Source organism: Crinia signifera, chromosome 3 (assembly GCF_055691185.1).
Source record: "Crinia signifera chromosome 3, ASM5569118v1, whole genome shotgun sequence".
In the NCBI taxonomy this organism is placed as follows: Eukaryota; Metazoa; Chordata; class Amphibia; order Anura; family Myobatrachidae; genus Crinia; species Crinia signifera.
Window position 1 is genome coordinate 236,587,891 of NC_139219.1, and position 22,964 is coordinate 236,610,854.

The window sequence follows — 22,964 nt, forward strand, 5'->3', positions numbered from 1 at the left end:
TGACTTCAAATCAGTGGTCCCCATCCAAGCCTGTTAATTGCATTCCCAGTCAGATATTTCAGGTTATGTCTGATTTAGAGTTTTGCTGAGGGTATATTCCAAAAGCTGGGACTCTCCCTCTTTGATGGACACTAGTAGCTTGTCTCTACTTTTCCCAGAACCAGAGATATCAGCCTTCCAGCAGCTGGTTACTGCTCCAGCTCCACACACCTGGTATGTAGTTTTATATACTCGTTGGCAGATTGCTCTGCCTCCTGAAATCTGATCCCCTAGTCCCCAGTACCATGTAGGTGGGATTCTCTAGTTTTTAATTCCATTAAAATCTAAGAAATCTATTTCCGAGAACTGGAGATATCTGCAGTCAAGCAAGCTGTCCTCCCACCAGAAAATTATGAATAATAAGCCCACTACATTATACACCCCTCCTCTGCATATTAAACATCCTCTACCACCCTGGCCCCTTCATTCATCCCAATGTCCCCTTCTCCCACCCCATCACCCCCCATCTGTGCAGTAAAGGTGTAATTAGTGGAAATCACTGATCCAAGCCCTACATGCTGAGCGGTTGATATAATACCCCCTACCACCTGACATTGGGTAGGTGCCCCAATACATTGCTATGCCCAGGGGTCTACTCTGCTGTTGACGCCCCTGTGTATATATATATATATATATATATATTTATTATTATTAATATATATTTGGTCCATCTATAATACTCTAACTGACCCGGCATATACTGCGTCACCTAAGTGTCCATCTCCGTGCTTTGCTCCGCCCCTCTGGAAACCCCCTTCTGAAAATCCTGCGTTTGCCACTGGTGTCGACCTAACAACCATTTCCTTTAGAAAGGAGATGGTCAATGTGACATTAAATAAGGAACTCGTGATTAACTCAACAATAAACTAGGAATAAAAACTTTTATGTTTTTGAAAGGATGTCAGACTACCCTCATTTTAAAGAAGCTTGTTATAGGGATACAAGAGATAATTTAAGAACACAAACTGCATTGATTGACTACTGTATTTACCTGGAACCCTCTCCACTAATCCTAACACTGAGTTTTCCGTTCTCAGATCCCATTAATTCTATTCATACACAGGCCCACATCATGTTAATTTTCTTGCCGTCAATCATAGTGTTCTTCAAAATTTAATGAATAAAACTCTTCTATTTTTCATTACGTGTGGTGATATTTGAAAGCAATGTCTAGCTCAGAACTAGAAAGGAGAATATTCTGAAAAAAAAAAGAACATGTAAATAAAATATAAAACGACGCAGTTCATCCCAAATGTCATTAGGTCTGCAGCGGTACATTCCATATCATTGTTAATTTATAAGCAAAAGGACCTTAAATATATTGCATTTCAAGAGTTTGGGAATTTTAGGGAATATTTAAAAAGCCGCAGCAATGTACCGCGGCTCATTAAAACACCCAGGAATATCCTATTAGCTCCACAGCCAACACTGATTGGTTTGTACTGCTGGGTGCATTTTTTATGTATTACCTGGCCGGGAGAATACATACAGTAGGTCCATCACTTATTCTATGGGTTTTCTTTGGAAATTTTTATATTTTTTCAGGGACAAAAAACAGGGGCTAATTGAATAGCCAGGGGAAAAATGGTCACACAAAAAAGACTTTTGGGCCTAACCGAATATCCCTCTTATACTGCTTTCGGATGGCAACCCCGGGTCGGATCCGAGATTTTCAACTGGGGTCCAACCCTTGTCAGACCTTTTTACACTGAACCTGGGTCACGCTTTATACACAGCAACCGCAAAACGCACCATGTATGGGCACCTTTACATGTTCATTTTAATAATAAGATCAAGTTTAATTAGTTATCATATAAACAAACAACAAATACAAAAGATAGATGTGTGAAAATATTTTAATTTAAAACAGTTTGCAGATCTCTTCCAGAGTACCACGTTCCAAGTATACAGATGCAAAGATTATTGAATACAGCAACACAACTGTGCTAGACAATGCTGTGGCCGATTGCCATAGAATCAGTTATTGCATAGTACATCATTGCTAGCAGAACAGGCATATTAAGATGCGAGTATTGTCTGCCCTCTGGTCACCTAAGGGTTGATAAACAAAATGTTTGGGCTGCCTCAACAATGGGCTGGCTTCACTAAACAGGGAAGCCCCATAAACCTAGCCAGGAGAAAAGGAATTCCTATGAAATGCAGAAAACATGTACATGTCTGCCTGAGGAATAACCTCAGCTAAGACGCTGCATTTTGAGCTGAGGTAACAGCATCATGTAGGCATTCTGAAAAAGGTATCCATTTATATACTAATCAGAATGTTACGGGCAGCTTTTCCTTTGTATTGTGTTGTAAAGTACCATTGTATATAATTTAGTGACATCACTTACATCTTAATATTGCTGCTGTTTCTGACACAGAGGTCTGTATTACAGTGTGTTATAGAACCATCTCAACAACTGGCAACTGCTTATGAAGTAAGGCAAGAGCACACAGGTGTGAGTGCAACCAGTATTTAGTATTCCACAGCTTACATCTAAGGTATGACAACATTACATTTACAGGTCATCAGAATATGGAAAGACCTGTCTAGTCAGGATGGAATATATGCACTCAGCCCTTGTGCTTTTTCATTGTTATCAACCATCCCACTTATGTGCAAGATGTATTCTGGTAAGGCAACACTTTATCGGTGTGTGAAACGGAGGTTAGAGCAGACAGAGTATCGGGATTATGTACTGGGAACCAGAGTGCCCCAATAGATGAATCATTGCAGTTCTCAGCTCTGGAGACCTTCAGATGTCAGAGCCATTCTCTCTGTGAGAACAATGATTGGATCATGCTTTATGTGACTGCCAGAGAAATCCATTACAATACTTTACAATGTATACACAAATCAGAAATATGTCATACATACACATTTCTACCATTTGTAACAATATCTTGCACACTTCAACTTCTGCACACAATACTGTATACTTCAAATGCTACAACAGTATAGTGTAAACCTCTTGGCTATGCTCAAAGCACTTTCAGCCAGGTACAATATAATAAACTGTGCCAAAGATCAACTGAGTTGTTAGAGTTCTGTGATGAGGAGAAGCATCCTGGCATACTCGTACTAACCAACTCCCCCTGATTGGACCTGGCTGTGGGTGGTGTAAGTACCAAATAAACGAATGATCCATGTAAGCAGGCTTGTACGCAGGCCATGTAACACTACGTCTCAATATAGGATATGCCAATCAATAATGATAGGCAAGTGGATGTAGGTCTCCAGCCGATTAATTACAGTTCCCACAATGCTAACTGTTAACCAAAGTCAGCTATTGTTTAATAACAACCACTACAGGAACTGCCCAAACTTGGACATAACAAACACAATTGGTATCTTATTAATAATAAAATGAAGACAATTTGTAATTTGAGTCTATTTGCAGAAATCCAGAATATCTCACTGTTACATATAACTGTACTAAAGTCCAGAACAGAAAAGAGAATTGATAAAACACAAAGCTCTGTACCGTTACCTCAAAGCAGAAGTGATAAGGTGGAGATGACATGTTAGTAATTGGTGCACTATCATGTGATATCTATCACTGGGTCTTTGTCTAGAGTTTTGGCAGGCTGCTCACAACCCATAAATATGCTCCTAATCCCCAATATGGTCGATCACTTTGGACGTAACTCTGCAGATGAAGGCAAATGACTATGGCTCTCATGGACATTATGGGAATAAATCTACTACTGAAGTCGGGATTTACAATAACGCCACATACAACAAGATGATGTTTACATGGATGTAAAGTAAACGTTGTCAGTTATACTGTGTTTCGGGGAGAATCTGATTTCCTCATCAATTACTCCATCTTTATATACACACAGGAGTTTTCTAGAACAATACGGCTCTAAAGGTGATCAAATAGTTAATTTAACAAAATCCCAAACTATTAAATGGATTGACACTATACTGCAGTAGGCCTTATTACATTTATGCTCACTATTTTATATATATACAGTACATCATTTTTTCCCAATGTGTAGTTAGTGTACTATCCTAGCATAACCGTTTGCTAGAACCAATGGAAAGGGATAGCATATCAAAGCATAATCTTCCATGGTTCAGGGTTGGAATCACTAATCAGCCTGGGCCAATATTGTATTTCTTGTCATTAACAATTTAGTGTAATGTGGTTATTGCATATAAAAGATCAGCAATTATGTCCTTTTATAGAATTAAATGATGGTAAGTTTCAAATTAATATTTGAATATATGAACTAAATTTTAGAAAGTTAGGTCAAAAATACTTATTTAAAATTATTATTATTATTATTATTATTATTATTATTATTAATAACAATAATACAGTCCGATTTTTTACAAATAAATTCTAATATACTAATATACAGTATACTATACAACGCACTGAGAAACAAGTTTAGAAAAACCCTGATCTAGGAAGCAGAATCTGCAGCCTACATGTGAGTTGTAGCTAATCCACACTAGAAAATAGGGGGTTGTCTTCCCACTTCTAACACCATCTTCTACTACATACTACCTTAATCTGGGGCAGAGATCAGCAGATGTTCTTGCGTTTATAGAACATGTATGTAAATGTTTATATGACTAAAGAAAATATATACTTTTTCTAAAACTTTCTTAGCTTTGAAAGTATCATCCCTGGATCATTGTACCATTATCCTCCTATTTTGCAACGAAGAGTGATGTAGTGACCTTATTGCAAGCTAGGGGGATTTTTATTCCAAAACTGATCTGGATCACATTCTACAAGAACATCTCTAGAATGCTCTCATTTCTGACAGTCTATTCTGAAGTTCAGACCCATGTAATCTGCATACTAGTTTATCTTCTTAAATTAGATTGGTGTACAGACCTGACCACAGACATAGAGTAAGAGAGTATTCCCAGTCTGGATATGCGAAATATGTAACAGAGGATCCAGGTAGCAGCAGTATATATGGGAGCTTTATGTACTAGGTACAAAGCTTTGGAACCTTAGTATATTATATATATGGTCAGAAAGTCACTAATATCACACAATTGTGCTCTATTTGTGTTGTGGTTATTATCATTATAGATCTCAGCCATTCCAATCACCATATAACCTATATATAGGTCTAGTGTCTGATTGTGTGTCTAAGAAACACTGCCATCTGTTGGCAGCGAGTGAAACTACATCTCTCACACATGCACAAACACAGAGGCAATCTGTGTTGTATGTTGCTTTATGTGTATGTTGCTGGAAGTGATATTACTGTAATTGCTGTTTATGTACAAAACATATTTTGACTACCTAACTATAGAAGAAGAAAAAATGTCTCTCCAAAATACATCAGATCTGGCACAGCAGGTTTATAATTCCACACTTCTCTCTGTTATTAGAACAGATATATGTGGCAGCAATAAAGCAGTACACAATACAACAACAGCAAGCTGTGTGCTATATTGCTGAGCCAGGGGACTGTATACTGAGCCTCCCAGGAATTCAGTATGCCTTGTTTAGCTGGTACGTAATCCTACTTACTGCCAGGGAAAGCAGAAGAGAATCCCATGAAATTGTGACTACATATTCTCAAAAGATTCTAACATTGAACTACAACTATAACTTTGCCAGCAAAGTACACAGATTGCACAGAAGGACTTAGCAGAGGCTTAAGGGAGATTACTAACAAAAGAATAAGAGATGGAGAATTGAATACATTCCGCTCTAGATATATTCCTATCTAGCTGTATTACTGTCTAATTGTTCAATGGGAACCATTTCACATCATGTATTATATGGCTGCTTGGGGTGAACTTTATTTAATACTGGTGAAAAGTTCTAAGGCTTTTCAGTCATTGTGTATCCCCTTATCACATATGTGCTGTCATTTTATGTCCAAACTTATAGGAACAGCGCCACCTGCTGATCAATAGTGATATATGCTGTACATTGTGGATCATTGTCCGTATTGAAGAAAAGGTAATATTCCCAACCCTCAGCACTTCCAAGAGAAAGCAAACACTCCTACTGTTTGTAGTAAAGGTAACACACATTCATCCATTTTACATATAAAATTACACAAAACAACATAGATTCTCAGTTGTGGCAATTTCCAGTTTAAGGCTTAATAAAGCTTTAAATATTATGTTTTCCTTAAATAAACTTAAATATTTTAGATTTCTCTTGGTGTTCCAGTAGTCATACATTCGTTTGCTCCTGCATATTTTTCTTTAGCTGGTATAAACTGTAGATGGCTTTCTCGGCCCAGGATATCACTTATGGTATCCTGCGATAGAAGTAAAGATAGCCCAAGTCTTTAGGAGGTCGCTCAGATGTGGAAACTTTATGATCGTTATAAATCACCCATCTGAAAAAAAAAAGTATTATATTTTTCAAGTCTTACGCCAATACATATATAAAATATGTTGGATGTCTCACAACCTATGGTTCTAAAAATGCTCCCTTACAGTAAATAACAGTGGCCTGAGATGGAGATCCAATGCTGCGTTTTTGGATGCAGCACTCGGATCTATGATGCATACAGGAGACGTCCCTTTCCTGCGGCAGGATCATATTCATTGTACAGTATGTCACAGCTTCTTCCTTGTAGCTGTGCAATTACTTTACATCAGGCATGTCCAAACTTTGGCCCTCTAGCTGTTGCCATAGTTTTAGCATTCCCTAATAGCAAAACTGTGGCAAGGTATGATGGGACTTGTAGTTTCACAACAGCTAGGGGGCCATAGTTTGGACATACCTGCCTTACATCTTTTAATCAGGCATTGTTGTCCAATAGGATATATATATCTCAAGATACAAAGAAGGCACTTTTGAAAAAGCTGCAGCCAAGCAGCGAAACGCGTCAAGGCCTACACCCCTGGGACCCACTACCACTGCCTAATCTCACTGCCAGTGTTTTGAACCGCACTAGCCCTGCCAGTCATCTACAAAGCGAGGGACTGTTATACACCCTCCCGGGTTTTCATCCTTTGAACCAGTCGCTTCCACAAGCCAGAAATCCTCCCTACAGACATCTCCAGAGATAGGGGTTGAGACTGTCTCCCTGTGGCTTAGAAGGAACAAAGGGGTGGGCTATCCCCCAGAGGCGACACTAGGAACAGAGGTACCTGGATACGGACTGTACAGGACTATTTATTGGGCCCAATAGAAACGGACATTTGCATAAGAACCAACCTGCAGTCATTAAGTGGAACCAGTGGGTGAATATAACCTCAACAAAACGTGACATTTGCTATTTGCTATTTTTATTAACTATAAATATTTTTATTATATTTGAAATTATTCATATTATCAATTGCATTATTAATATTAAAACGTAATAACATTTTAAATCCGGTGTTTAGCGCTGTTACCCCTTTCCTTTCCTTTTCTTGTATTGTTGTCTAATAATCATTCATGCAGACACTTTGAATAATCTTGGGGTGTTTTTTAAAGACTAATTTCATCCAATGTTAATGTTTGGATATATTAACATTAGTTATATACAGTATTAAATGTATATAACTATATATATGTACTGTATCTAGAGAAGGAAACAAAAAGGAGCGCTTCATGGTGCAATATTGTTTTTAATAAAAAGATAATCTCAATAAAAGTATCCACAATGATTGAATACGTCTTGTACCCCACTGATGAAGTCTCTGACAACACGTGTTTGGGCGACACCCACCAGACGCATTGACTAGCCAGAGGAGAGTAGAGCTGCTAGGACTAGTAGGAGAGTAGAGCTGCTTGCTGGTGCCGGGAGTGTTCGGTTGAACACAGACGTCGCAGCAGGACCCCGTGGATAAACGCTAGCTGATTGCCGGTGACCTATTGTATTTTAAATCATGTGGTATTTTAGCCCACACTGAGGAACAGTGGGGTACGAGACGTATTCAATCATTGTGGATACTTTTATTGAGATTATCTCTTTTTATTAAAAATGATATTGCACCATGAAGTGCTCCTTTTGTTTCATTCTCTAGATGTACTATAATCCGATTTGGATCCTGGGATTCCCCTATCAATTGGAAGCAGCAGTCCCTCACTAACTAAGATCTGGTGCTAAGAAAGAGGACTCTGTCGGTGTGTTTTATTTAAAAGGACTGCAATCATCAGCTATGCAATTGTCCTACTGAATATGCAATATCGACTCTCTAAGTATTTTTTTAGAATATATATATATATATATATATATATATATATATATTGTACAGTATACATTACTTACCTTCCTTCTTTTTTGATATGACAGACATAATGACCAGACATGGTCGATGTTCCCATGTGACTGATAAAGGCAAAAAGTTCATATCCTACAAAAAGAAGCATAGATTGTCACTGTGTAATCTCTATCACTAGTGACCTACAACCGATAATGCAAATAATTATTACAGAAGCCATTCAGTTATTCAGTCCTTTTGGTGGGATGTACTATGACCGCATTTTCAAATTTACTAAAACCGGGCCGCACCGTCTTCAGCGGGCAGGGTATCGCCACCTTTGGGTGGCAATACCCTATAGAAGCCTATGGGTAAATAGGACCCCCGGGGAGCTGCCGGGGGAGTTCAAGGGAAGTCAGATGCGATACATCGCAGGTGCTTTGTGCCGCTGATGGTCCGATTCCAATTTATATTATGCGATGCACGTAGGATCTCAGGATCCAATCCCATGCACACAGGAACACACACTGGATCCAATCTGATGTCAAACACCTCCAATTCGGCAAGTTTCCATCCAATATATCATCCTGATCCGTAGGAATCAGATAAAAACAGGCCAAATCGGACCGGTGTATTGGCACCTTTACTCTCCTTTTGCAGAACTGCTACTATCCCCCCTTATTTGATTAATGCTTACTTGGGTGTCCCTCTTTCAAAACTGAAGTTTGAACCGTTAACTCGTGGAAAGGCCTAAGGGCCTGACTATACTATAGGACACTAACACTATTAATACTAAAATGTATCTCACCAGGATGATGAGGAATAATTTAATCTGTGTATTTATTATCAAATCTTGCTATGTTTTCCCCCTCTTACTTCCACTCCCATCTTTAATTTGAGGTCCTTCTTGTTCATTGTTGGTGAGAATTCCATTTTGATTGTTTTCAGCGTCCACAGACGGTGAAGCATTTGCAGACTCCTCCTCGCTCTCTGGGTTAGAGAATATCCAGTCCAAAGCTCGCTCCAGATTGTTATTCTGGGATTACATAAAAGAGAAATAAGAGTAGTTAAATCATACAAAAAGTTGCATGTCCTCATATATATACACATAGGTGATTTTACCGTCTATGATGTTAAATATGTAATCCTCATAAATGTTCAAAAGTTCAATATGTTATATCTATGTGATAATAGTTCAGCGGATGATGACTATATGACTATATTGGATGAGAGAAAAAGGAAATCAAGTTTATGGAAGAATAAAACTTCCCAAGATTTAGGAAATGTATTCATTGTACTATTGCAGAAAACAAAAGTACCGACTCTCAGCTATTTGTAGGTAACCTTAGTACAGAAGTGTCCACGTACATCTAGCATCGTTTCAGGTTAAATAGCCTGTGGTGCGACTAGGTTGCCTTCTCTTTGACTTTTTCCGTAACATAGAGTCTTATTTGGATGTGTAATGCTATCCAGTGTTGCACTGGAAAACATTGTAACGTTCCATACAGATACAGTGGCAGGAACACACAGAATATAGACACGCCGCATCTCATTATTATGAACAGAAGCTCCACTTTGCAAATAAGACGCTGCTTAACAGGAAAAGTCGCAAAGAAGATGCCTGGTGCTACTTGGGTTATGTATATCGCGACTTGTATAGCATGGCCGAAACTCATAGGTACCCAGTATCAGACTGGGGAATGAAGGCAAACCTCCCAACATTCTTATGAAGGGGGCTCCCGCTCTCTAGCAAATAGGGGTTATGGCCTCTTCAAAAGGAAGAATAGCCTTGCGAAAATGCCATGACCATGGGTCACGCCCCTCAGCTGAGCTCTGTGAGCTGCTGGTCATAAACCCTAGCCCAGGCATGTCCAAATTATGGCCCTCTAGCTGTTGTGAAACTACAAGTCCCATCATGCCTTGAGACATTTTACAATTATGGAATGCTAAAACTATGGCAAGGTATGATGGGACAGCTTGAGGGCCATAGTTTGGACATGCCAGCCCTAGCCCACCTGTCTCCCGTCAATAGGTGCAGACACAGCCCAGACTAAGGCCCCTCCCTATCTGTAGATATTTCACTGCACCCACCTCTCCTAGATAAAGCTGTCCAGGACAGGTGCATTGCTTTGTCTGTCTGTAAGCAGTCAAAATCTGAAGCCTGCTAGATGCATTTGGTAAAGTTACTCACTTTGACACAATGGGCAGATTCCTTATTTCTCTTCATACAAATAAAATATGACTTATATTTATGTATCAACTTACTGTTGCCCGCAGTGCCTGAATAGCTTGGTTTCTTTGGAACCCCATAGAGGAGATCAAGGCTACAATTTCTTCTGGTGGTTGGTCTATCTGTGCAATCTGTCCATACAGAGGCAGTGAGGATGCAGCAGCACAGCCAGGGATGGTTAATGGTTCTGCAAAATCTAGTGGAAAATAGAAAAAGCTTTTAAGGACAAAATGGGCAATGCCACAAATATGCAGGAAGCTGAGCACACAGCAGGCCGCACACAGCATCACTGACCACAGACAGAAAAGCCAGCATTCCCCACAGACAACACAACACCTCCTGACATTGTGGCAGCAGTGTTGGTCACAGCGCACACTAACAAATTCAGCTTCAAAACATGACGAACACACAAATGCCCTTGGGATTATTTTGGTGTGTGATATATATATATATATATATATTTATATTGGGAAATGTCCACAGTGTAGAACTAGTGTACACAAAGCTTAATATAGAGTCAAATAATACATAATAAGCAGCACCCATACATTACACCAGAACTACAACAACATAGACATGTTACCCATGCTGTTCCTGTCTATAACCTCTATCCTGAGTGGAACTGGCAATGTACAGCAGTTACAGAATAGCCATGCAATGATGTTTCCTCTCTCATTATGACGTGTGAGTCACTGACCAGGGTCTTCCATGTGTGCAATTATCCAGTTGAAAGCTAATTCTGCCCCCATGCTTCCAGTATAGTACACAGCCTTCCGGCAAGCCTCCAGCGGGAACCCCATCTCTGCCAGTTGCATGACTGAAGACTCATCTATGTCAGGAGCTGGAATAACGCATATGAGAGGACATTCATAATTGCAGTAGCTGCATTAAATGCTCATTAATTAGTAATAAAATGGGGCCAGATAACAAGTTTAGCAATAGCAAATAAAATGTCAATAAAGCCTTTTTTTCAATTACTATGGACATTTCACTTAAATAAATTTATTAGATTTACGTTTTTAAAGAGTGATTCTAAGGGCCGGATTCAATTAGATGCGGTCATTTACCTTGCCTCCTCAGGTTTGAACAGAAATCCACGCTAACTGCCGCCTGTGGGAATTATCGCGTGCTCTAGCTAAATGCCCCAGGCAAATCAATTAGTCAGTGGTAATTAACTGTGCCTAACTGGATTTAGCACCAAGGAAGAAAACATTGTCACAGACTGGCCATATTCCATTCAGGTGTGTATAGTAGTAACACAAAGTCCAATCTAACAACGGAGCAGTACATGTACCTGCAGGCACCCGTGGCAACAGCTTGTGACTGACCTATGAAAGCAATATGCCCCATTCCAATCAGTTGAATTGGGCCCAAAGTGTGCCTACACATGTTACATTCATTAAGTACCAACTCATCCTCCTTTTTTCACTAAACAAAACAGTTTTATAATTAAGATTTGAAGGTTTAAACCAAAATGGAATAACCGGCAAGTTGCGGTCACAGGCCACTGGGTGATGTAATCACAACATTTAGAGGCAATGGGCCAGATGCACCAAGCTTCAAAAAGTGATCAAGTGAAGAGAGATAAAGTGCCAGTCAATCAGCTCCTACCTTCCATGTTACAGGCTGTGTTTGAAAAATTACAGTTAGGTACTGAGTGGCTGCTGCATTATCACCTTCCACTTCAACACTTTTTGAAGCTTTTAGTGCATCTGGCCCAAGGAGGCAGACGTATTAACCCCTTCAGTGGTGTTTGTTTTTTTAAGGGAGTGCTCCCCACTGGGCGAGTTTTCTATGGGGAGCGCTCCCTAAAAAAACCCACCACTGTCTCCCCGGGTACGGGCAGCACCGCTGAACTGTCAATCAGCCGCCGCCCGACCCTGCGCCCCGTCCCTGCCCCCGGCTTATCATAAGCCGGCGCTGGAGACTGCAATAGAAAAGCTGGAGGGGAGGGGGGAGGAGAAGGCGGAGGGGGGGAGCACTAAACAGTGCCAATCCCGAGAATTTTCCGGGCTTGCCAGACTGGGCACTGCGGTATAGCCTGGAAAATTCTCGGGATTGCCACTGAAGGGGTTAAACCTGGTAAAGTGAAAGGTAATAAAGCACCAGCCAATCAACTCTTTTGATACACAGTTGATTGGCTGGTGCATTATCACCATCCACTTTATTATCACTTCATCACCGTTTTTTATAACTTTACCAGGCTTAATACATCTGCCCCAATGTGTTTTAATTTACAACCTGGCTGATTTTGCCTCAAAACAAATTGGCAATATAAATTTAGCAACTACATCACAGGCTACTACATTTGCGCTAGAGTACTTAAATGAACTTGCATTAGATAAGTATAAGGGAATTTAATTCTACACTATGAACCTAATTTAATTTGGGTGAGGCTCATGTCCCAATGTACTAATGTCCAGTGCTGTGTGCATGTGCCCTACCTGTACTGTGGCTGCAACTGTCAGTAGACTGATAGTCTGCAACTGTTTGGTGGTGGAGAGAGGGCTGTTTTGGGGAGTGCAGAGGCCAGGACCTCTGGTAGAAGATGGGGGTTCACTCAAGCGGCAGGCTTGAGTGAACCCCATGTGTCATGCAATCAGCCGATGGCATCACAGGTTATCCGATGCTGTACCCAAGGATGCAGGGCAGATCACTAATGCATGCTGGAGGCGTCTCCTTACACCAGATATTTCCTGCTGCATTGCTGCTAGAGCTCACTCCATGCTAAATAGGGGTTGAGTGCAGGTGCACTGTAAAATCATAAATATATATATATATATTTTAATTACCTTTTTATTTTATTAGTTCAGAGGCAATATAGTTGGCCAAAGATATGAACCTGTCCACCAACATAAAGGTCACTTGTTTCAAGCAAGTCCCTATCAATCTAGGCCACAGGGCACCCCCAAATCAGTCCAGCCAAAAACTATAAATCTCGGCAAGGTATCTCTTCTCATGAATTGTCAATTGAAGTGTGAGATTGCTTCATTCTAAACGAGCACCCCTCCCCCACCACCCTCAAACTGTTTTTAAGTAGGGACCTAGCAGTGACTGCCCAGTACTGAATCAGACATAATTCAAAGAAAGTCCTAATATAAAGTCAGTGACAGTTGTCTAAAGGTGGCCATACATCAGAAAGACATTGCACCCAATCATACAATCTCAATGGATTGTAAAATGGATTGTTTGCAGATTGCATGCACATCGTGCGCACACAATCATACAATGACAGCCACTGGGGATTGGAGGATTGGTCCTCTGATCTGATGTGCTGCACGTCAGATCAGTTGGGATTGGTAGCAGATTGCATGTGTTTTTAAGCACAAGTAATCTGTCATGAGATGGCTCATACAACCAGAGTCATGTGACACTCCCTCCCTGTCTAGCAGAGAAGAGAGGTGCAGCTTCCAGGCAGCCCATGGCATTGAAGACGCTGGGAAACGCTGAAGTTTCCAAGCAGCAGATGGGCGGGCGGCTGCAGAGAGCGGTGGTCGTCCTTTTGCACAATTCTGTCACTACTCTGAAAACTGTTTTCATAGGATTGCTGCATTAGGGCTATTTAATAATGACATACCACAGCAGATGTTAGCAGATTGGTAGTTGCTGGCAATCTGTAAATTAAAAAAAGAAAAATGGATTTTTGGTACTCCTATCCTTGGATCCTAATATCCCCCCCTATTTAAATGAAGCTTCAATCATACAGCAGCTGGATTGCATGACGGATTGTATGACAAATTGTGAGTACATTGTGTGTCCAAAAACCACCAAGGACTGTCGGCGAATTGAATGGAAATTGGACACAATCATGATAAGACCAGTCTTTCTGATGTATGGCCACCTTAAGTGTGATTGTTTGGGTGCGGGTCCCCTCAGCCAGTCCGGCTTCACCTCTTTAGGGCATCGCTACTCTACACATATAAACATTTTTTTGTATTTGTATGTTTTTAATCTATGTATTTTTCGCATATATTTTTTACTTTTGAAACATTCCCTTAACACTAGCAGTTGTTTCCACATACCTTATATATCAGGACACCTTAGACTCTGTAACACTTCACGGCTATATTGTTTATGTGATGCCCTAGAGACTGACCTAAACCCAAGTGTGTTAGGGACCTGCTCAACAGAAGTGACCTCAACGTTGGTAGGTAGGTTCATATGGCTAGGTTCAAATATAAGATAAGTCTTCGAATGAAATATAAAAAGGTTTTATATATATATATATATATATATATATATCCGTTTGCACGCTTGGGTTTTGGCTGTAAAAATAACTGACAGTTATTTTTACAGCCAAAACCCAAGCGTGCAACCGGAGATGTTGAATATGTTTCCAGCCATTGCCAGGAAGGTATGCACCGGGTGAAAGTTGTGCTCAGTCTGCGAGGAGTGCCGGTTAAAGGACATATATATATATATATATATATATATATATATATATATATATACACACACACACATCTGTATGTTAGCAGTAATGATTGTACAGTGCATCTGCCACGCTCCCCCCTGTTTCACATGTAACTAAGAATCTCGGCTAGGCAGAACCAAGCAGTCAGAGGGGTAAATTTGCTAAGATGGGAGTTCTATTAAAGATGGAATAGCGACCAATCAGATTATACTCCTTTTTCAATTAGCACCTTCTAGAAGACAATTGATAGATAGTATCTGATTGGTTTACAAAGCTGGAAGTTCTATTGGAGATGGGCAACAACCCATCCTCAATAGAACTACCATCTTAGTAAATTTACCCCCGGGGTGTGCAGTCTAGTGCCCGTTTTCTATATTGAGCTCATTCCAACCACATCTGAATCAGGCCCTATTGGAGGACTGTGATGAAAGAATTGTGGCCGGGGCGGTTAAAAATAGAACAGGCTTGTCCGAGTGCTTCAAATGACATCTCTATACATTCACGTGACCAGAGATCATATACAGTAAAATGTAAATACAGTCACCATATGTGTATTGTGTTGCTTTCCAAAACCTAAACACCTCCTCACACATCAAGATTTTATGTTTCTGTTAAGCCTTACAAATGTGCTGTATCGCTGTGCCGACAACCGTTTCACAGCTGAGAGCTCTGTGACAGATTGTATTGGAAACATCACTTAAGTGAAAATGCGTTGTGGACAGAATAAAGATAAGTTGCAATGTAGAATAAAGACAAACGTGACATAAGACAGATAAAGGAAGAGAACACAGGCCGGCTATTATTAAGTAGAAAGCAAAGGGACAATTATACAGCGCAACGGACTATGCTGCGCTATATGAGAAACTGTAAATAAATAAATGGTGATATCTGGTGGTTACAATGATGGGAACAGTAGTGGAAATGCTTCAATATATAATATTAGTATTATAACATTGTACCTAGTCCCTTAAAGTAATAGGTCTTATTTTAATAAGACCTGATGCAGGGATAAAAACCATACAGGTAACGTACAGAAGCACCTGCACTAGGGCGGGTATGAAATCCTGGCAGACCGAAGGCTGATAGCAGAAGTATATTAACCCTACCTCTAAGCCACCTTTCCGCAGCCTAATCCTAACCTCCCTCTCCTACAGAGTTATTGTATAGTGTGCGTGGAGCACACTATACAATATGTGGCACCGCTGATATCACTAACAATATCTGTAGTGCTGTGAAACTAACGATCAGAGGGTGAAATATTAAATGATATCATTAAAGATATTGTTCAGTGATGTCCCCGGGACCCCCGCAGAGCATGTAGTCACTGACTATATTGTCAGATTTTACTGCATGTTCAGATGATTGGGGTTATCGTCAACGATACACAGGAGTGCGCATCATTAACATAGTGGTATAGTGTGTACACACTGAACTATATGCACAATAATAGTTAACAATATCATTATCATGAATATAGTTTACAAAAATCGTGTAGTGTGTACCCACCATAACACTTTCCCACACCTGTAGCCTAAACCTTCCCCTAGTGCCTAACCCCAGTACTTACCACCAGTATGTGTCAGGATTGTGACCATCAGGATCCAGCTGTCAGTCTTCTGACTGTCCGGATCCTCACTGAAGGGATTTTGCCTCCATGCCCTTTGTACTGACATTTAGCGCGCTCAAGCTCTCCTACTATATCTATATACATAATCACATACATATATACACACACACACTTACATACATACATACATAAACACACGCATACCCATACAATATTATACGACACACACACAAAAATAAATAGTCTGAATACGTACACTCCATGAAATGGTTCCTAAAGTGACCTGAAAATAAAAACGGAAAGCATAAAAAAAAATCAATGAGCAGCAGAACAGACAAGAGCAGACATATTAAAAGATAGTTAAATCATATATATACAAATGGAAATTTGAAAATGTACAAATATATATGCAAATGTTTCAGGAGTTTATAAGGACGGGAGCTGCAATTTTTGGGAGAAGGTATATTCCCCAGGCATGTCACCCTTCCTGCGTTGTCTTTAGAATTTTACGAGCATATACATAAAGCGTGCCAATGAAAAACGGATATATACTAGGTATGATTAATATCCAATGGTGTGGCTCCACTATTTGAATTTTGGACTGGAACCGGCATTGGTGATCAATTTAGATATGTTCTAATTATTCATACTTAAGCTATTCTCCTTGTCCCAGGCCAGGAGGCAAGTGGTGTTTTTTCCACGCTACAGCTCTCACCCAGCCAGGATGCAAAGACGTCTACCTGTGGCTCTGGTCATTAGTACAGTATGGCAGAACACAAGATTATTCTCACATACCTTTTGGGTCATCAGGAATAACAATAGGGGGTGCTATATCTGGCAGCTCTTCTTCCCCCGGCTGCAGACCTTTTGCCCTGAGATGACTGATGTCTAGGTAATCTGGCATATCCACAGTTAGATCTAAAAGCAAAGTTAGGAATGCAAATCATGACTATTCCACAAATTATTTGTGACTTTGTTTACTAATAACAAAAGTACACATTTACTAAGGTACACACAAGATTTGCTTCTGGAATAAATCACATAAGGACCCTACCAAGTTTCTTAGGCACCCAGTCAAGGCCAAATGTAAACTTTTTTATCTGGACTACCAAGTGTTCAGGGAATGAGGCAAAACGAGATGTCCTAGAAAACAAGCAATATGTGTATTTATCAATCAAACAACGACAAAGATATCATGGAAATACTGTACATTACAGTAACATTACAAATAAAAAGGTGATGAATCCAAAGACACACAAAATACACAATGTGTGTTTATGCTCACATACAAGTATATTTGTTATTTATTTGTTTCCTACTAGAACATATTAAAGGTTCATATAACAGTTTTGGGGCAGGATGTATTAAGCAGAAAATGCGGTAAAACCCGTTTTACCGCATTTTCCTCTGTATTAAAACCTGGCCGCACCAATACCGCATAGTAGGGTATCGCACCCTTTGGGTGGCGATACCCTATAGAAGCCTATGGGCTTCTTTTCATCGCCCGCCGCAACCCCGCCGACCCCGTCTCCCCCTCACTCCAGCTTACCTTCTTCTAGTAAAGCAGCCAGACATCCTTCCGGCTGCAGGTGGAGGCGCCGGGGACAGCCTGCTTAGCTGTCCCCGGTGTGAGGGGAGCAGTAGGTGGCTGGGAGGTACAGTACAGGTATCGCGAGGGGCCTTCGTCACCGCACCACAATGCCAGCTGCATATGTTAGTACATATGCTCTGGCATTGCGGCGAATGGTGGCGATGTATAAATAAGACTAAAAGAAACAAAAAGCAATATTTGTTTCCATCAGTCTAAAATTTTTTATTTACGATTATAAATGATTAAAAAAAAAGACTTTGTATAGAGTTCAGAGTAAAATCCAGAGTACCTGCTAAGTACCAGAGTAAGTGCCACTGAAAGGAAATGTGACAGTAGACAGGAAACATTCCTACAGTTACAGTACCAGGACCGTGGGACACTTGGCAGAGGCAGATACTTATATTGCTTTGCAGAGAAGTGGTAGCAGCTTAGATAAGCCCTGAGTCTATTTAGAGTTAACAGAGGTACAACAGATAAAGACAATACATCTACTAGGGATGGCTTTAGCAGTAACTAACGGTATGCTTACTCCTCAATGGAGCCAACAAATAAATTAAAGAGACCGTTTGCTAAATGTGGCTTAGAATAATTACTGAACATTCCTAAATATGTAGAATACCAGTGGTACTGTATGTGCAGCTTTTCATGTTATGATCGTTTGAAAAGAAACAGAAGCAAATCACAATAAATGACTGTGTGCCTTTATACGCCTTATAGCATACAGTGGGTGTGGATCGTTTTATCAACCCGAATGTCGACACAGTCGACATGGACACAATTGGAAGTCAACTGCAGCCCCTCGCATCGCTCACTTCGCTCGCGATGCTTCGGGTACACTATTTTATTCTCCCACCACGCCCTAGTGAATGGTAGGGCATGAAATACCGCCTGTCGGCTCAAAAAACAGTAAAAAAAAACATGACGACCTTCCGACCTGACGACCTAACGCTATGTCGACCTAAACCCATGTCGACATTCACCTATGTCGACCTTCCCACCTGTCGACCCAACTGTGTTGACCTAGTGACTGTCGACCTAAGTGGTGTCGACAATACGACCGTATCCCCATACAGCTGCCGTATCATGTATAGTTACGTTATAGCTATAGCTCATGGTTGTAGGGCCACAATTTCTCAGTACTACTACATTGGTGGCCACTGTATCTAAAGGTAAAGAATAGTTAGAACTAATAGGTTTTTTTGATTAGCATTTTTTTTGATTAGTAATGCTTTGCAATTACATAGTTACTGCCCCAATCATAAGGTCTGATTCCAATATGTATGGTATTGTACAGCTGCATGGTAGTGCAATGAAATGCAATAAGTAGAACATAAAAAAAGTAGTTGGAGAGTCACAGCTAAAATCATACCTGCTCCAACACAACTATATTTAGCCAGATAACCAAGCTTTCATTAGATCAGCTACATACTGTACATGCTAGTAATTGTGATGATAGAACATTAAGCAATGCTTAAATGCTATAACTAACATCCTTTCAATCTGTGCTAGGTAAAGCATAATAATATTGTGGAATGGCTGGGGTTTGCTTAGTACTGTACTGTATGTAGAGGACTCACTTGACACCTGCAGACTTGGCCTGAAGGGAACTGCTCCAGAAGTCATCCACATTCTCTGGCTCGGAGAAGGCCTGCAGACAGGCCCTGAATGGGATTTGAGCTCGCACAATCTCAGGAGGCGGTCTCTTCGCAGTTTCTGCTTCTCTTCTTTTCAATTCATAGGTAATCAGTTCATCTGTCAAATGAAACAAGTTATTAATATTTGCCAGGTTTCGTGCTGCCAGATTCATTCCCTGTTACATGCACCATGGCTCCAATTTAAATATCCAGAAAGAACATGAACATTGTATTTTTTTGTTTTTACCTTTATTAGTTGCAGCTTCCATGGCCACAGGTAACTGCATGATATAGTCAACTCTCTCAGAGTAGCGAACTTTCCTGGATTGGCAACACTGCGTCCGCTCCTCCACCAAGAATCTGAAGACATCATTGGGGTTCTCCGTGCCTATGCTGTTTCTCTATGAATCAAAAGAACAGGCTCCACAATTCAGAAAATGAAACAGGGTTCTCAGTTTTCTCAGTTGTATTCATTCTTGTATTTGTGCCTCTGTTTTTGGACATTACAGTCTCCCTGCACTAGTTGGTTTTAAATTAGAACATTGCGTTATAAAAACATTTGGAGACCATTACAAGTGCTGATCCAGAAATATCATAATGATGACCTAGAAAGGATCAGGCCATGTTGGGACTTCAGCAGAAAGTGTTATGGTCTTGTCCTAATGCTCATGATGGAGAATTCTGCCCCCTTAGCCTGCTGTTCTTGACCCAAATAAATTATGGTCCATCAATGTAGTTTCTGTGTTTAAATAGAAAATCACAGCCTGCGCATACCTCAGATTTGGGTGAGTTATTCTGTTTCTGTGCAGGGTAAATACTTTCTACTTTATTTTAACACTGCAATTTAGATTTCAATTTGAACACACCCCACCCAAATCTAACTCTCTCTGCACAGTGCAGCATGGTCTTGCCCATTTGACAAAGATTTTTTTTCGATCAACTCTAAATCAGACCATGGGTGAAATGTAATAGGATGAGAGATTCAGAAAGTGAGAGATTTGGTAAGAAATCTCCAGTTTTTTTAAAGTGGCAATCATTGACACAGCAAAATCACACTGGTTTTGCTGTGTAAATGATTGCCACTTTAAAAAAACTGGAGATTTCTTACCAAATCTCTCACTTTCTGAATCTCTCATCCTATTACATTTCACCCATTATGTCCACTTTTATGAACTGTTTGTTTTAGCACTTATTCGCCTAACTGCAAGCAGCTTGGTATGGTGTATGGTACTAAACAGCGCATATAAACCTTTGTGTACCTCTGGGCTATTCTGATCAGGTGTATGTCAGCTGTATCTCTACTTGAGTGAAATTAGTGTTTCAGATATCAAAAAGGGGAAATGAGGGAATGTGTTGGATGTGTAGCCAGAGTCGTGTGTATATGGAATGACACCTAGATTAGTTGGAACACTTGCACACAGCGTAAGGTAGGGGAAAGTGACCATATCAATGTACAGAAAACTGTGGGGCAGTACTATACAGTTGCATTAAAAATGTGTGTATAGTCACGCTAGCATTCCTTTAACAAAACCCTTGTTTTATTACTGCTATAAGCAATGTTGCCACTCTTTAGAAAGCTTGATACAAATTCCCCCTGTGTGTACAAAAACAGTCACGCCAATCTATTTAGAACACTAGATCCCTCAGAAACAAAAAATTCTGACATGTGCAGGATTATACAGGTGCCGGGCAATGGGCAGCCTCCCCTGACATATTCCAAACCGATCATCATTAGATTGGAGCCAAACTAATTTTTTTTACTGCAGGTCCAAACTGCTGATGCTGGCAGTGTAGTGGGCACTAACCGTGGGAGCATATGACCTCAGAAGATCATTATAGGTCTTTTTTAAATTAAAGTAAAAAGAAATAGGCATGAAATATAAGTTTACATATAAATAACTAAAAACTGCCTTTAGAATACTTCCTCTTATACAATGAACAATATTGCTATGATGGTACGACTTATTGTACAATACGTGTGGTAGTCCTGTAAATTCAAAAATCAGAAGTAAATTGTCATTTTGCAATGGGGATGCTAAGGATCTTGAAAAGGAACATGTGCTACAAGAAGTACCAGTGATGCTGCTTCCCCTCTATTCCGCTCATAGATGTATACAAGAGACAGATACAAGACATTTTGTGGGTCAAATAACTGGCAGAGAGAGAGAACACAAGGAACTTATGAAAAAAGTCCAGAAAAAGCTATTATTTCCTTCATGCCATTGGTGGCCACTGGGACAGTGGGAAGGGGGCGGAGCCATGGCGACAGGCACCAAGTAGCTAACACTTTAATGGTGCAGCCCAGGCCCCTCCTTCCCCACACTCCATCCTAGGTCAGTTTTTTTCTTGGTGCCTAGGAGCACAGGCACGTTTTTAGTAGCTGCTGCAGGTTTCTGCAGCGTTTTTTAAAAAAGGAATTTTTTTTTTTTTACACTTGCGGTGAGCAAGCCGGGTGGACCACCCAGGCTGCTCACCTGCTCCGGAGCCAGCTCGTCGTGAACTGCCACGGACCTGCAGGCTGGGTCCCAGCACAGAGGGACCGTGCGCCACGGAGCAGGTAAGCCGCACTTCCCCCCCTCCCTCCCCACAGCACGCAGCGGTATCGCGGCTGGGGGAGACGCGAGACAGAGACGCTTCCCGATGGAAGCTTGACTCTGTCCCGCAACGGTGACCGCGAGACGCTCTGTCTCGCAGCGGCGTCTGGATAGTAGATGCCGGAGGGAGGGAACCCAGCGCACGTAGCCGCCGGGGGTGGGTGCGCTCCCGGCGGTTTCCTGGCGGTGAGGCCACTAGACCACCAGGGCTATTGTTGTAGCGGTGGGGGCCGCCATATTTTTTTCTCAGCCCTGGCAAGGTTCCAGGAGGGGGGGGAGGTCCCTCAGCTCCTCCCCGCCCAATCCCCGGCAGGGAGCCTCTATATGAGTTCCCGCCGGGGACTGCCAGCGTCCTGTCTTAATGGAGGCTTGACTCTGTCACGCATCGGTGCAGAGGAGCAGCAGGAAGCAGCTTTTGTGTGTGGACACTGTGGCACCCTTCCTTCCCCGGTCTTCAGACGGGTCAGGTTGTACTGCATTGACACTGCACCCTTGAGGTGTTCAGTGCTGTGTTTCACACCCCTCTCTATATAGGGGTTTTCTGTGCAAATCTTTCTATTCACTCTGTCTCTTGTATTGAAGTGGGATAGAGCATAGCCATGACTTCTAAGTCAGGCTCAAAGTCCGCAGGACCCTCGCGGTCAGGGGACGCTCCTGCCCTGAGGGCCTTTAAGTGTGTTAGGTGCAAGGAGAATTTTTCTTCCACCTCGACAGACCATGGGGGTGTGTGTACACGCTGTAATGGTGGGGACTCTGTGGATTCG

At 41.1% G+C, this 22,964-nt stretch overlaps 1 protein-coding gene across 2 annotated transcripts in view; it reads right to left on the reverse strand.

The window, feature by feature from the left end:
• Nucleotides 1-1,893: 1,893 nt before the first annotated feature.
• The window catches only part of USP13 (ubiquitin specific peptidase 13), a 108,047-nt gene continuing 86,976 nt past the window's right edge, over nt 1,894-22,964 (reverse strand). Inside the window, exons 12-21 of one of the 2 annotated variants that reach the window (XM_083177701.1) lie at nt 19,854-20,007; nt 19,550-19,724; nt 17,436-17,524; nt 17,177-17,299; nt 16,638-16,664; nt 11,098-11,241; nt 10,436-10,596; nt 9,047-9,206; nt 8,239-8,323; nt 1,894-6,372 (exon numbers count right to left, since the gene is read on the reverse strand). In XM_083177701.1, the coding sequence (XP_083033827.1) occupies nt 6,282-6,372; nt 8,239-8,323; nt 9,047-9,206; nt 10,436-10,596; nt 11,098-11,241; nt 16,638-16,664; nt 17,177-17,299; nt 17,436-17,524; nt 19,550-19,724; nt 19,854-20,007 (1,209 nt within the window). In that variant the 3' untranslated portion in view covers nt 1,894-6,281. The remainder of the gene's footprint in view (nt 6,373-8,238; nt 8,324-9,046; nt 9,207-10,435; nt 10,597-11,097; nt 11,242-16,637; nt 16,665-17,176; nt 17,300-17,435; nt 17,525-19,549; nt 19,725-19,853; nt 20,008-22,964) is intronic. The other variant, XM_083177702.1, reaches the window with a different exon arrangement.